Raw genomic sequence first — 14,830 nt, 5'->3', positions numbered from 1 at the left:
CTCTGTGAGGCGGAGCGATGGGGATGTCGACAGACGACGGAATAGGGCAAATTAAATAAATAAATAACTCCTATTCCGTCGTCTGCCGACATCCACCCCGCAGCGCCTCACCGCCCTACCGTGCTTACCTGCACCAGCCGCTGCTGGGTAAATGAGGGCGTGACAAAATTAGAGAAAAACTCACAGACTTACAACTACTTTTCTCTTTGCAGCTGGCAATGGAATCACAACTCGACACAGTAGGACAGAGTGCATGCTTGTGAGGATGATTTATCACACACTTACACTCTGAGGAAGTCTCCCAGGGTAAACCTAGCCTTACTTTATCAGTAAACAATGAGTGTGTATCATGACTACAGTCGCCAAGGAGCATTTGTTTACCCAAAAAAAAGACTGGGCTTATGTTTTGGTTACAGAGAGTCCATGGGAATGTAGCAGTCTGGAAGGAAAGAGAAAATGCCGAGCCTGTACAAGTGCGCGGGGGGGACGCTGCTTGCCTTCGGGAGTGTCAGCATTTTCTCCGGGGTCATCGCCTTCTTCCCTGTGTTCACCCTCGAGCCTTGGTTCGCTGGCTGGAGTGTGCGCATTGCCTGCCCGATCTGGAATGGAGCACTGGTAGGGGATTATGCGGCATTTTGGAGAAACCACCTCCCTAGCAATCAGTCCGAAATAATTAAAGACAGATGTTGTTTTCTAAGTTTAGGTACACGGACACGGTTTTGTAACTTTGTAGCCCTCTGCACTGTTTAGTGCTAAAGGCGGGGGTTACTTGGAATTCTGGTATTCTGCGGCGTTTTCCGCATAACTATGGATTTGATGCATTTACCACATAATCCATCATCTGCTTCACAATTTAGAAATGTTACCCAAACAATTGCTTCCAGTACAAACGGGTGAAAAGTTACTAAAAAGCTGAAAAGCAGTGACTCGTTTTGTCACACAGTGGAAGGCCCTTCTCAAATGCTGACTGGCCCCCTTTCAGCTTCCTGTTGCTACAGTTGGGGGTTAAAGTCGTATTAATTAGGTGACATTTAGGCTAAGACAGTGCTAACTTGCAAAAAGAATGACAAAATATGACGTAATACTATCAAAAATGTGCTGCATTATACCGAATAGATTTGCCTTTTGTTTGCTGCATAATATTATCAACCCTTCTGCATAATTTAGTGAGGATAATTCCAGTGGCCCAAGCCAAAGAGTGTTTTGTTTTCTTCATTTTCTAATCTTGCACTGGGTATTAGTTTTAACCAAGGCTACTGGAATCATGTGGCAAAAAAGGCCCAAATTATTTGTCAAGTTTGATAAAGTTAGGGAGCATGTCGCGGTTCATTCGGTTCTATGACAGTATTACTTCAATATTTTATCATTTTTAACACATATTAATACTATTTATTCAAAAGGTTCACCACATTAATACTATTTTAACATTCGAAAATAGCCATAAGCAACAGGAAGGTGGCAAGGTAACCTTTGCAATGTCTCTGCCACTGCATGGAACTTAGGGGCAGATGTAACAATAGGAATACCTATTTCCAAATTGTGATTATCTAGAACCGCAAATCGGAATTCCTAATGTATGAAATGTTTTATTCCTAAATGTTGATTCCTAGCTTGCTCATGAATATGTATGGGGTTGATGTCAATTTGTAACTCATTAGGAATCACAGCCATCAGAAGGATGGTGGCTTGCTGAGGTCAGCAGATGTGATTTTTTTTTTTAAATAAAATATTATATGTATATTTTTAATTCAGCCCATTTCCTTAAAGGAAAACAGCATGCATTTAGAAAGCTAAAAATGAAACTTTGAAGTTTCATTTTTTCTGAGAAGGCAGTGGTCCGTAAAATATATTTTTTCAATATTTTCAAAGGCAAAGGGGTCTCAAGGGGACCTCTTCCCATTTGCGAATGGGTTACTACTATTTTTAAAACTGTGGTAAAGTATTACTGTTTTGCAAATGGAATTCAGTCGCAAAACAATAAAACATACCATATTGATTCGGCATTTGGAAGGGACGCCCTAAAGACAAGCCACTTCCAAATACAGACTCGCAAATTGCGATTCAGTAACAAGTTACCACATCGTATTTTGCTCTTTGTACAATTGAAAAAGCATTTTTCTGGTCACAAACAGGCCCATTATAAGAATGGGGCCGTTTGCGACCGGAAAACTGCTTTGTACATCGGCCCTTCCTGTGGTGCTTTTGATCAGCCAAACTAGAAATGACATTCTTTGATGAAATCTAAGTGCATATGGTGGATTACGTTGCAAGTGTGGTAAATCCATTATTATGTGGAAAATGCACAGGCACAGAGTCGCATAATTCCAGCAGCCCAGGTTTGAACTCATACTAGCAGTAATGCTTGGAGTTGATAAAATAGCTGTGTTTTGCTCATATTAACATCTGTTTCTACATTTGGGTTATGATATGCCTGTTAGTTTATTCACGTCAAATTAACTATATTATTTGTGCTAAATGCCATACTGTTATCAAATGTAAAAACCTTCAACTATTTATCAATAAAAAAAATATGTACACACAGGTACATAATTGAAAAGTTGAAAATCTAAGGAATGAAGGATTTCAACAAAAAGCCAACTATTAACTTTTTTCAGGCTTGTACCTGGAAGCTTAGCTTTTATACAGATGCTATATAAACTGCAACAAAAAGAAAACCAAATATACTGCATCTGCCTGGTGGCATAATGCTATTGCATCTGTGTAACTATTGATCCCATGCAGGTTAAACAGAAGAATTTTGTTTTCCTTAGTAACCCAGTGCAAAATAGCATGAATAGGGGGCTTTGCTCCCAACCCTTTCAATATTACAACCGCTTAGTCCAGCATTTTATTTCATTAGGATGCCAGGACATCATTTCTGAAAAGTGTTGCATTGCTGCGTGAAAAAAGCGATGCAACACTTTTCAGTGTGCCCTCCTTGCGACACCATGGATGCGCCTTATTTACTGTACGGCCCTCCATATCGCAAAGAGTTACAGATATGTCAGTATTTCCGAAGTATCTGTAGTTGCAGTAATGACGCATTGCTGGAGTGTGTTGCAAAAGTGATGCAACTCCAGCAATAGTTCATCACACATGGGCAAGTCCCGTGTTAAATGTGCCTGCCTCAGTCTTGAGCCTGCTGTCAGGCAGGCGTAAGATTTTGACTCAGTGGTGTCCTAGAAGTAGTGCAGTGAAATCTGATAGATTTCACTGCGCCACTTCTACGGGGCTTTTTGCGGGGGAATGCCCACCCTGCATACATTATACCCGACGCACCTGATTACTGATGATGTCAAGACTCAGGGTGCAAGTAAATGGCAAATGCAATATGAGCAGCCACAGCCTGTGCAGGTAGGAGCAGTGGGGCCTGGTGGGGGAGGATCTCGACGGATGATGATGATGAGAGTAAATTAAATAAATAATTAATTTTCCCTCGTCATTGTCCTTCGAAATCCCCTATACCGGACCCCACCGCTCTTACCTACACGAGCCGCGGTTAAATATGAGGCAGCATTCCAACAACGAGATATAATTCCCAATAGGCAATGATCTCAACTGTATTCTGGAAAAGCAGTGATATCTTGGATATATGGGAACAAAGTCCCTCATGGTCCACTATGTCCTTGCTAGGCAATCATGACACCATTTTGCTGCAGTGAAAATCTTGCTACGGTGATCTTGGATTTGCTTTCCAAAACTCATAGTTTTACTATGATTATGTATTGATGGATAGTGGGAATACAGAGCTATATTCGGAATGCTGTGTTGTGATGAAAACAAACGTCACTATTTTCTGGATAGTTATACAAAATATTCTAAGACTGTGGGTTGTTAACTTTGCTGAACGTTATACTGCAATGGAACAGGAGGATTCTGAGACTGGACTATGTTGCTCATGTTATGTGCAAATGCCAAAGTATACATTATTATAAATCTAGGCCTAGATGTATCATCGTTCCCATTTGCGATTTTTTAATAGCGATTTTTACCGAATCGCTATTAAGAAATCGCAAAATGGGATGTATGTTTAAAATCGCTTTTTTTCTTGTGATTCCTTATTATTCCTAATTTGCGAATTCGCAAGTTGCGAATTTGCAAATAAGGAATAATTTCCCATTCATTCCTATGGGCCCGGAGGCCCATAGGAATGATTGTGAAATAATTCTCAAATTGCGAATTCGCAATTTGCTAATCGCAATTTGAGAATTATTGCAAGGGTGCAGGGGTGTCTCATGGACACCCTGCTGCACCCCTGAAACTTACATGTGTGTGCATATGGCCCACATACATGCCCTATGGGCATGTATGTGTGCCACATGCCAACTTCAAAATTGCTTAATTGTGAATTTTGAATGGAATTCACAAATTAACACCAACCTGAAATTGGTGTTAATTTGCGATTTCTTAACCTGAATTCGCAAATTGAAATTGCTTCATACATGGCATTTAAGGAATCGCAAAATTGCGATTCCTTAAATGCTTAAGCAAAATAAGGAATCGCAATTTTTTGCGATTCCTTATTTTGCTAATTTCTCATACATCCCAAAAGATGCAAAATATCCGTTTGCGATTCGTTAAGGCCGAAATTCTGCGAATTTCGGCCTTAACGAATCGCAAAAGGCTTGATACATCTAGGCCCTAGTATGAGCATGCATAATACCAGAACTAGAGAACACCATACTATTAACCCCTTCAATGCTTTTGACTGAACCATTCCGTCATCAGTCACGGTTGGGCTGTGCTGATGACGGAATGGTTCAGTCACAACCACACCCATTTCAATGAGGGGCAGCACAGGAGGGGAATTCCATTAGCAGCGAAGGTGTTAATAATTTTGATTATTTTGCTGTTCTACAAGAGTCAGGAAGAAACTATAAATCATCTTCCACAGCCAGTGCTTAGTGACCAAGCTTGAGACAGTTTTTCATGTCCTAAAGAGAAGTGTTCGTGAGCATATAGTTGTGTTTTTATTCTTTGTGTTTTGTTTTCAGAAATTACAAGTTCTGCATCCAAGTAAAGTTACATAGAAATGTTGTTAAGGTATAGCTACTTAGCATTATAGTTAGGCATAGAACTTACTATGACACGTTACTTAAGATCTTGCTTTGCCTCAAAGGTATCCGCTATGTCCTGCAAACATCCTTGAACAACACGAGTGACGAGTCAGAGTAGAAGAGTCTGGTATCTCCGTTTTCTCTTTTCTCGTATTCCCCTTTCCCTTTTTCTATCACTGGCCTTCATATTTATGTGTATGTGGTCACTGGTAGAGGCAGTGAGAAATGGAACATATCACCTCTTCCACTGGATTCTGCACACAGCTTTAGTATGTCCTGAAACCTTGTTCTTGTCTGGATTTAGGCATTTTTGGCTGCTTATTTAGTCCATGTGACAAAGGATCACCACTAGACTGAGGTAATATGGCTATTAGCTAAGAGTGGTCAAAATATTCTGTTCCACAAGCAGAATTTGTGGATTTTTGTTGACTCTGCGTTACTTTTGTAACGCAGAGTTCTGGCCAAATTTCCCCAATCGCCACGTGGTGGAATTTTTTCTTTCGTGCAGCTCCAGAACTGTAAGTTGGCGAGTGCGAGTGAGATTTGGTGTCCCTTAGCGTCATTTCCGGTCACTAGGAAAACATCTGGCAACTTTTTTTAAATGCGTGCAGTTGTGGGTGGTTGCAACGGCTTGCGGTCAAAAGGCAGCCGCTCAATTAGAAAATTTACTCGAGTGGCAGCAAAATCAACTTGAGTAGCTGTGCCATCTGGCATGCCGAGTGGTGCCGTTCGCGCTGATTTCTTATCCAAAATGCCCTCCCGCGGAGCGACGTGCCTATTTCCGCCCGTTGGCAGAACTCTACTGAATTTTGCTGTTTTTTTTATGTAACTTTGTGTGATTCCGCAGTGCCAATTTCTGTGAGTTCTCCCTACCCCTATTAATAGTCAAATTAGAGGGAGTGTCCCACAGAGATGACAGAAATAGAAAAAACACGTTCTTTGTCAAAGTATTAACTTGTCTAGTGAATGACAACTCAATGTTAAGGATGGCTCCAAGATTGCCTACTGAACATGTAGGGGGAGGAAGACATGCAAAGAGTGAACCACACTGATAACAGGGTCCCTTCTTGGCTTTAGAGTGTATCTTAAGAACAAAGCACATAACGTTGTAATGTTTTGCCATATAATTTCATTGGAGTTGCAGTTAACAAGGGAACATGAGGATCACTGGGGACTTTGGTTAAGTTCATGTACAAGAAACACTGGCCCCAGGGTTGAAAACAATACAATGCATGCAAATGGACCAAATTGTTAATTTATTCATCAGTTTTAATAAATCATATGTAAATAATATTTTATTTAAAAAAAAACGTTTACTTTGTGGCTGCATAGTGGGTGTGTAGTGACAAATGTGCTCAGTGCTCTCATCAAAGTGATACACAGATGTAAACAAATTCAGTGATCAAAGTTGTGCATCTTAAAAACAATAATACTGGCTAATTTATATGTTATATGTAAGGCTCCCTGTTTTCCGTTTTTACAGATTTTTACAGATAAATACAGACAGAAAATTATTTGTTTTCTGTCTGCATTTATTTTTAAAAGTGGATAACTACAGAAAATTGTGCTTCTTTTATGTGACTCTCTGTGCTGTCTTTCATGAATTATAGCCCAACAGCTGAGCAGATAAACAGCATGGGAAATGAAAAAAACAGGATGAAATTTCTATAAATAATGGCATATGTTAACATACATTTGTGGTATACTGCCAATATTTAGTGAATAATATTGTTGCGTAATATTTGGCAGCTTAAATAGCTAAATCACTACACACATCAAAGTATGAGTGCATGTCTATCAGTTAAATAAATATGGAAATGTACAGTTTTACAACTTCATTTATACACAAAATACAAAATAAATATGGATAAATACAGATAAATAGGCCCAAAAATAAACATGGATAAATACAGACGGAAATGTAAAAAAAATAATACAGTAAAACTGGGAGCCCTAATTATATAATATATCTAGGGCCCGATTCACAGAACTAACTTAAGACAAAATCCTAAACTTACTACTTTTGGTATTCACAGAAGTTAGGATTTTGTCCTCAGTTTGTCTTAAGACAGAGTTAAGACAGACTTACGACAAAATCCTAACTTAAGTCTGTCTTAAGGCTGTCTTAAGACAAACTTAAGACAAAATCCTAACTTCTGTGAATACCAAAAGTAGTAAGTTTAGGATTTTGTCTTAAGTTAGTTCTGTGAATCGTCCCCCTAGAGCCCGTTGTAGTAGTCTATGATGTTTTGATCCCTCAAGAAGATGGGGGACCACCATCAGGACTCGCAGGCCAGACTGGCCCACCGGGCACGTGGAGTATCGACGGGCTGGTGGGGTGGGGGCCTGTTTCACTTCCGTGGGCGCTGGATTTGTTGCTGGAGACCTGCCAGCCATGTTCCTACTTGCACTACTAAATAAAAAATGCAAAAATCAAATGGTTTTAAAGTACGCTTTAATGCACACTTTAAAGATGTTTCCTTAGAAGCGCATAAAGTAGGAATGTGGCAGGCCAGCTGGTTCCCAGCAACAAAAATGGCCTCCACCCTGTCAGCCCACCAAAATCTCAGTTAGCTAGTCCCGCCCTGCCACAGTGGAATTGCCCAGTGGAATAAAAAGGCCTATACAGCACTGAAGCCAGTGGTTGCTGGTGGGGCCCAACTGCACTCCTTTCTGGGGACCAGCACTTATGTTTCCTTGTCAGACTTTAATGCAGAGCAAGAGACAGAAAAACAGGAAAGGAGGAAAGAAAGAGGAAGAGAAATACAGAAAACATTTACGAAGGAATAAAGCAGAGATGAAAAATAACCCGACATAGTAAAATAAAGGGGCAGGGAGAAACTGATGGTGGATAAAAGCAACATGAAGTGGAATCAAGATTATGCAGCATCAGTATTCGGCACCCCAACATTCAATAGTGCCAGCCCAGGCTTCTAAAAAAACAATGGGCATATTATCAAGGGATTTATCTCCACTTTTTTGGCTTTAAAAGCCAAGAAAGCGGAGATAAAATTATCTCCCTATCAGCAACAGGGTGCTAACACGCAAATTCGCATGTTAGCACCCTTTTTCTCTACGCTTCCCCTTGCATCTCTAATGAGATGCAAAGTCGGCGTTCCAGTGAAAAATAATAGGAGAAATGTTGTTAAGCGACATTTCTCCTATTATTAAGGATTTCGCTAAACCTGTTAGTGATAAAAAAGCAGTGCTAACCGCGGTTAGTGCTAACCGCGGTTAGTGCTAACCGCGGTTAGCACTGCTTTTTTTACACCTGGGGGCATATTACCAAGCAATAGCGATAATTATCACTATTGCTTAGTTAGAGATAAAAATTTACCGCTGAGCTGCGGCGATTTTTATCGCAGATAAACCTTGGTATTATCAAGGTTTATCGCAAATGCGATAAAAAACAGCCGCAATGCATGAATATCGCTGAAAAGTCAGCGATATTCATGCATTACCGGGCTAATGCTCTTAGCCATGTTATCCACCTCCCATTGGATAACATGGCTAAGAACTGCTCAGGGCAGGTGTTAGCTTTTGGAGATATTCGCGCTTAGCGCGAATATCTCCAAAAGTTGGTAATAGGAGATAGCGATGTTAGCGACTGTTTCCAGTCGCTAACATCTTGGCACGCCCACTTTGCATGTCATTAGTGATAAATATCACTGACATGCAAAGTGGGGCCCAAGATGGTCGCTATCTCCTACTAGCTGTCGCTAACTGGTGTTACCGACAGCTAGGTAATAGGGAGATAATTTTATTGCAGAGGTGCAAAGTAGCATAGCGTAGCATAAATTGCAGTCGTAGAGTGGTGCGGAGGAGAGTGGCGTAGAGTGCGGTGTTGTAGAATGCAGTGGTGTAGAGTGGAGTAGTGTAGAGTGTAGTCAAATAGAGTAGAGCAGTACAGTGGCACAGAGTGGCGTGCTGTAGAGTAGAGTGGCATAGAGTGCAGTGGTGTAGAGTGCAGTGATGCAGAATAGTGTGGCATAGAGTATAGTGGTGTAGAGTGTACTAGTGCAGAGTGGAGTAGAGTGGAATAGTGTAGAGTGGTGGATAGTGCAGTGTTGCAGAGTAGGGTGAGCTTGCATGGCGTAGACTTCATTGACAGAGTGCAGCAGTGAGTAAAGTACAATGGCGCAGAGTAGAGTATTTCAAAGTAGAATAGAGTGCAGTGGTGCAGAGTAGATTGGCACAGAGTGCCGTTGAATAGAGTGCAGTGGTTTAGAGTAGAGTGACGTAGAGTTCCGTGGAGTAAAGTAGAGTGGGGCCAAGTAGAGTTGTGCAGCGTAGAGTAAAGTGCAGTGGCATAGAGTGGAATGGGACAGCGTAGATTGCAGTGGTGAAGAGTGGCATGGTGTACAGTAGAGTGGTGCAGAGTAGAGTGGAGTGGCATAGAGTGGAGTGGCGCAGAGTGGAGTAGAGTATCATAGAGTGAGGAGGCATAGACGCAGTGGCGTGGCATAGATAGTTTCAGAGTAGAGTGAAGTGAGGTAGAATGGAGTGGTGCAGCATAAAGTGCAGTGTTTCAGGGCAGAGTGCAGTCACATAGAGTACATTAGAGTGCCATAGAATGCAGTGGCATGGAGTTAAGTATACAGAGTAGAGTGCATTGTTGTAGAGTGTATTTCATAGAGTGCAGTGGTAATGACATAGTGTGCAGTGTTGCAGAGTAGAGTGGGGTAGAGTGGAGTGGTTAGACCAGACTGGTGTAGAGTGAACTGGCGAAGAGTGCAGTGGTGCAGAGTAGACTAGAGTGCATTACATAAAGTAGAGTGATGCACAGTAGAGTAGAGGGGCATAGAGTAAGGTGGTGCAGAGTGATGTGGCATAGAATGGAATGGTGCAGAGTAGAGTGCAGTGATACAGAGTGGAGTGGAGTAGTGCAGAGTAGAGTGCAGTGGCATGGAGTGGTGAAGAGTAAAGGGGATCGGCGTAAAGTGGAGTTTGCATGGAGTGGCAGCGTAATGCCATTACAGACAACACATTTTTAATTGAAAGTACCATTACATTTGCACAGACACACAGTTTTACTGAAACAATACACAGTGCACACATGATAATGTGTGGAATTGTCATCACCTAGTGTATTGATTTGTTTTGATCGCATTAAAATGTCTGTTTCCATCACACTTCAGAATTACAATAAAATGTGCTACGTTTCTGCATTCGTAATTCATATATATTTTGAAATATCTGCACAGTTCATTTACAAAGATTAAAATGTTGTTGTATACTAGAAAAAAAGCTTTTCTTTCACAGCAAGATTGTCTCATAAATCCTCTCACTTTGAAGTCAGAGAAAGAAAAGTAAACACCAAGCTCTTTTGGAAGATAGAGTCTGACATTTGACCTCTGTCATTGAATACACAGCAAATGTTACAAAATAAGAACAAGATTTAAAGGCGTGTTTACAGAAAGCGAGCACTCAGAAAAATACACTAAATATGCTATGCTCCATGGAAGGTACAAACTCATCCTGGACAGCCTTAAACAAATAAAGCCAGCAAATAGAAAGCAAGCAAATTTGAGTTACAAACCACTAAGCCAGTGGCCGCAATGGGCAGAATGCATTCCCAGGGAAGTTTTCTGTATATCCCCAAGATACCTTTATCAAATCAGACAGCTGCGCTGCTTAGTAGGCTTCGACCTAAAATGGGAAAATGGCTACTGGTGCGTTATGTGCATGTGTCACAAAGCATTCACCCACGTGCACACCCTCGGCACCATCTTGGACTGTTTTTTTTACTATTCCAGGATCTCTGGAATGTGCACCCATGTGTGCACATGCATTACGCATCGCACCCTGTGCAGTCAAGCACATAACAAAGCCAGTAGGTCAGTGTTCGCCTTTAAAGATGAGGCCTATTTGCTTTTTTTAAAATTGAATTACAGAAGCTTGAGTTTGATGTTTACATTTAAAATTGTGTTTCTTATGGATTAAGAATTTGCATTCTTTCAATGTGTGTGCTCAACTTAACTATATTGATGATAAAAGGCATGCATAGTTTAATGTCTCATAAAGCACATTTTCGCTCTGAAATATTAGCAAGCAACAAAACCCAGAGACCAGCTGTAGTTAAAAGCACCCAGCTCTTCACATATATAGTACTCCACAACAACACATAACAAGGTGAACCAACATTAGTCTAGTGAAAAGGATACTGTGACTCCCAATAAGACACCATTAAATCATGTGAAGTAATATAACAAACAGAATAACATTACAAAATAAAATTCAGCATATTGTAACATACCAAACAGCATAATATAACAACATAAGATAATAGACCATGTCACACATCATAAGGTAACTTAGCACACATAAGCAGCTTTAATTGTGCTGTGCTAAAGCATTAAGGCATGTCCCTATGAACCGATTTTTGAGCATTTTTACTTCTATGCTGCTGCCTCTTTCTGCCTCATTCTGTTTTTAAATTCTCTGGAGCTCTTCACAGACTTTCATTTTGTTGAATCAGCCAGTAGTCACTTAAAACTCCAGATGTTTCTGCTTTTATCCATGACAATTTTATTACTGCAATATGCCAAGATTCCAATCTCCACTTCATGCGAATACTTCATGTATTTCTAAAACTAAACTAAAGAGAATGCTCTGGAACGACAATGTAGGCAAAAGTATATTAAACCTGTCAAAACCTGGACATCACAATCCTTTAAGACTAATAGGAAACCACAGTCACACTACCCCAGGTGCTGGGGTTTCTCGTGCATCGAAATTGCTCGTGTTATGTTTTTGAAGGTTTATTCAAATTCCAGTTCTTGCATAAGGCAGTCTCTTGAGCTTTAGTACAGGAAGCTAACTGTTTTTTAATGAAAATCTGGGCAATGAAGAGCACAGAGCAAAATCGAAAACAATTGTGTGGCTGCAATTTGCTTACATATTATTCTAATATGCAAATTTAGGAACCAGTGATGGAAAATTGCCGTCCTTGGCCTCGCTGCTGCATGAAAACAGTTTTGACAGTCTGAATTACTGCGTCCAGGAGAAGGAGCGACATGTTGGCGCTGCAAACGCTATGCTATAGGCACCAGGCATAAAGATGGGTGCAGATATAACAAAAAGAGCCAGAGATAAGGCCAAACGATGCCAATGAGAATCAATCTGACCATGTTAAAACAGTTTGATTGATTTTGTTCCTGTAGGTGTTACAGCAGAGGGCTATTGAGACACCCGGAAGCATGTTTCTGAGCCCTTTGAGCCGCTGTAGTGTCCCTTTTTGTGATGCTTCATCAGGGCAAACCACCAAATCATAGAAATGGAGTGAGGCAAGACAGAGCAAATCAGTGCGTTGCATTACTCTGCGCTAGGGAGGCGTTCCAAGGGCGTTGCGGCGGGAATTCCCACGCAACACCCATGGATTGTGGTGCTTTCCCAGATCTACAAGATCATGTATACCTGGGGGTGTGCAAAAACCTTACGCCTCCTGAGGTGAAGTGTGACAAGAAGAAATAACTTTATTTCTCCTTCTTTATTCCTCTTTCTTTGTGCGTTGAATTCTGCAGTGCACGTATAAGGAGGAGCATGTCCCAATATATTGTTTCTGTGCAGGAAGGTGTCCCTTCCTATACTTAACCTGTTTAGAGCGTCGAACGTTCATCGCCCAGTGCTGAACGTTCGAATAACGGGCGGGGCCGTGTCGGCCAACTGACGTGCGCAGCACTACCAAGGTAGTGCACGCGACGACCGTTGGCCGACGGCAGCACTTAAGGGGTTAAATAATCCTGCCGACAACAACGGCACCCTTACCCTGCGTTACGGCTAGGCAGGCGAAATGGTGCCAGCGCAAAGGAAAAAGAACAGGAATGCACAGTATTGGATAAATACGGTGCATTCCAGCCCTTTTACTTTGATGTATGGCAGTGCAGCAAAGTGACTGGCAGTGCTGCCCTATGCCAAATTCCCATAATTATGCCCCTTGTTACGGTCCCTTTAAGACAATGTTTCAGCGGAAATAGGCAGTGCAGGCACTAGGAACATCGTTAGATGGCCCTGATTGTGCTTCGGACTGTTTCATGAGGTCTTTTCTGCTTGGCTGTTATCACTTGGCTGTCCTTGTTTATTTCAGTAGAGCATCTCTTCCTTGCCCTCCTCTGTCTGCGCCTCGAAGTGACTGCAAAGGAATCAAATTCACTGTACAAAAAAATTATATTTACATTAAAAACAGAATATGTGTATTTTTTGTTTATATTTGTTATGTTTTTTCAATATAAAGAGAGTAGCTTAACTAATCATCGGCAAGTAGACATCAGTAACAAATATCATCTGGGACACTTAGAAGGAATGCCAGAACTCACTCATAAATTTCCCCTTCTATCTTCAAAATTAACTTTCTTTATTCCTCTCTGGGAAAGTAACTCTCTTAATTGTGGCTAATTTTTATGTCTCGGCTAGACACCACATACGCAGTCTCGAAGAGACATGTGTTCTATCAGTAGAATTGCAGGCCGCCTATAACTTACCATTGGTAAACTTCAGCGTCACTCTCATTTTCTTTGATGCCATCTGTCATGGCATGCGGGTGTAGCGACCTCTTCTTGTGTTTGGCCCTCCCATAGCGCATGGACCAAGTACATGTCTCGTCACACTACTCCCAGTTTGCAGAGCAATTTTCTTCCTGGTTTTCAAGCACTCCATTGGACTACTTGTGTTTTCAGGCCGTTTCCCTTGTACACATAACACTAAAATGCATGTGAGTGTAAATACATTAATGCATTTCTTAAAAAGTTGTTAAACACAAACACAACATTTTTATTTTTCTCATGATCCAGTGGTATTTGAGCGCTCACTTTGTCATCCGTCTTGCCATAGAACGAACACAAGCCGATAGTATTGGAGTGCTTTAAGTGCTCACCTGTTACATTACACAATGACACATTCATGTTTGTCACTGATCCTGCTTCAATTAAAGTTCTCTTTTCCTGTTGTGGCTTGCCCATCTCCCCATCCTCTCCTGCTTCTCTGCTTCACCAGTCCCCTTTTTTCTTGCATGATCCAATCATATTGGAGCACTTGTTCCGTCCTCCATCTTGCCATAGTTTTAACACCAGCCAATGGTATTGGATCACTTTAAGTGCTCACCAGTTTCATTACACAATGACACATTCATTGTCGTAGGCAGGGGGAAGCGTAAGGGATTTTCCCACAATCATAAACTGTTCACTGACCCTGAGATTCAAACCTGGTTTCCCAGTTCCCCTGTTGGCATCTCTGGCCGTTACGCAACATCCTTGCTTCACGTCAAAGCTCCTTCAATGTTTCTCATTATCATTTCCACATTTGTTCAGCAAGACCCTGTCAACATCGAACAAGCATTGGTAAAGCCAATACAGCTAAGCAATGCCCGAGCTATTGGCCTATTCAATGTGAATGTCTTTGAGCAATGTTGTCTAGCAGCACATCTGCTGTTCAGTATGACTGAAAGTCACTTTAAAAAGTGCTATGATGTGCCCAGCACAGGCCATGTCATACAGCTTTTTTGTGTTAGTACGGGCAGGACAATAACTCAACATGGGGGGGCGGAGTGACTTGGCGTTGGTTCAACATCCTGTGATTCTGGGCTTTCTGTGACTTTCAGTCGAACTTAATAGCAAGTGTGAAGGTAGACATTCACAGTGACAAGGCCAATAGCTCGGGCATTGCTGCGACCTGTTGGCTTTGCCATTGCTTATTTAAGCCTATTAACACAATCCTCATTGTTGATGTTGTTTGTGCGCTTCCCGTAAGGTAGGAATTAAACTTCAACTACTGCTGTT

At 41.3% G+C, this 14,830-nt stretch overlaps 1 protein-coding gene across 1 annotated transcript in view; it reads left to right on the top strand.

Moving 5' to 3' along the window:
• The first annotated feature begins 412 nt into the window (after positions 1-412).
• Positions 413-14,830, top strand: part of TMEM212 (transmembrane protein 212) — a 66,129-nt gene continuing 51,711 nt past the window's right edge. The window contains exon 1 of the mRNA XM_086944940.1: positions 413-615. Within this exon, the coding sequence (XP_086801066.1) occupies positions 457-615 (159 nt within the window). The 5' untranslated portion in view covers positions 413-456. The remainder of the gene's footprint in view (positions 616-14,830) is intronic.

This window comes from Lissotriton vulgaris, chromosome 11 (genome assembly GCF_964263255.1).
Source record: "Lissotriton vulgaris chromosome 11, aLisVul1.2, whole genome shotgun sequence".
Lineage (NCBI taxonomy): Eukaryota > Metazoa > Chordata > Amphibia > Caudata > Salamandridae > Lissotriton > Lissotriton vulgaris.
Note: the sequence above shows the minus strand (reverse complement) of the source record. Positions and strands in the feature narration are given on the sequence as shown.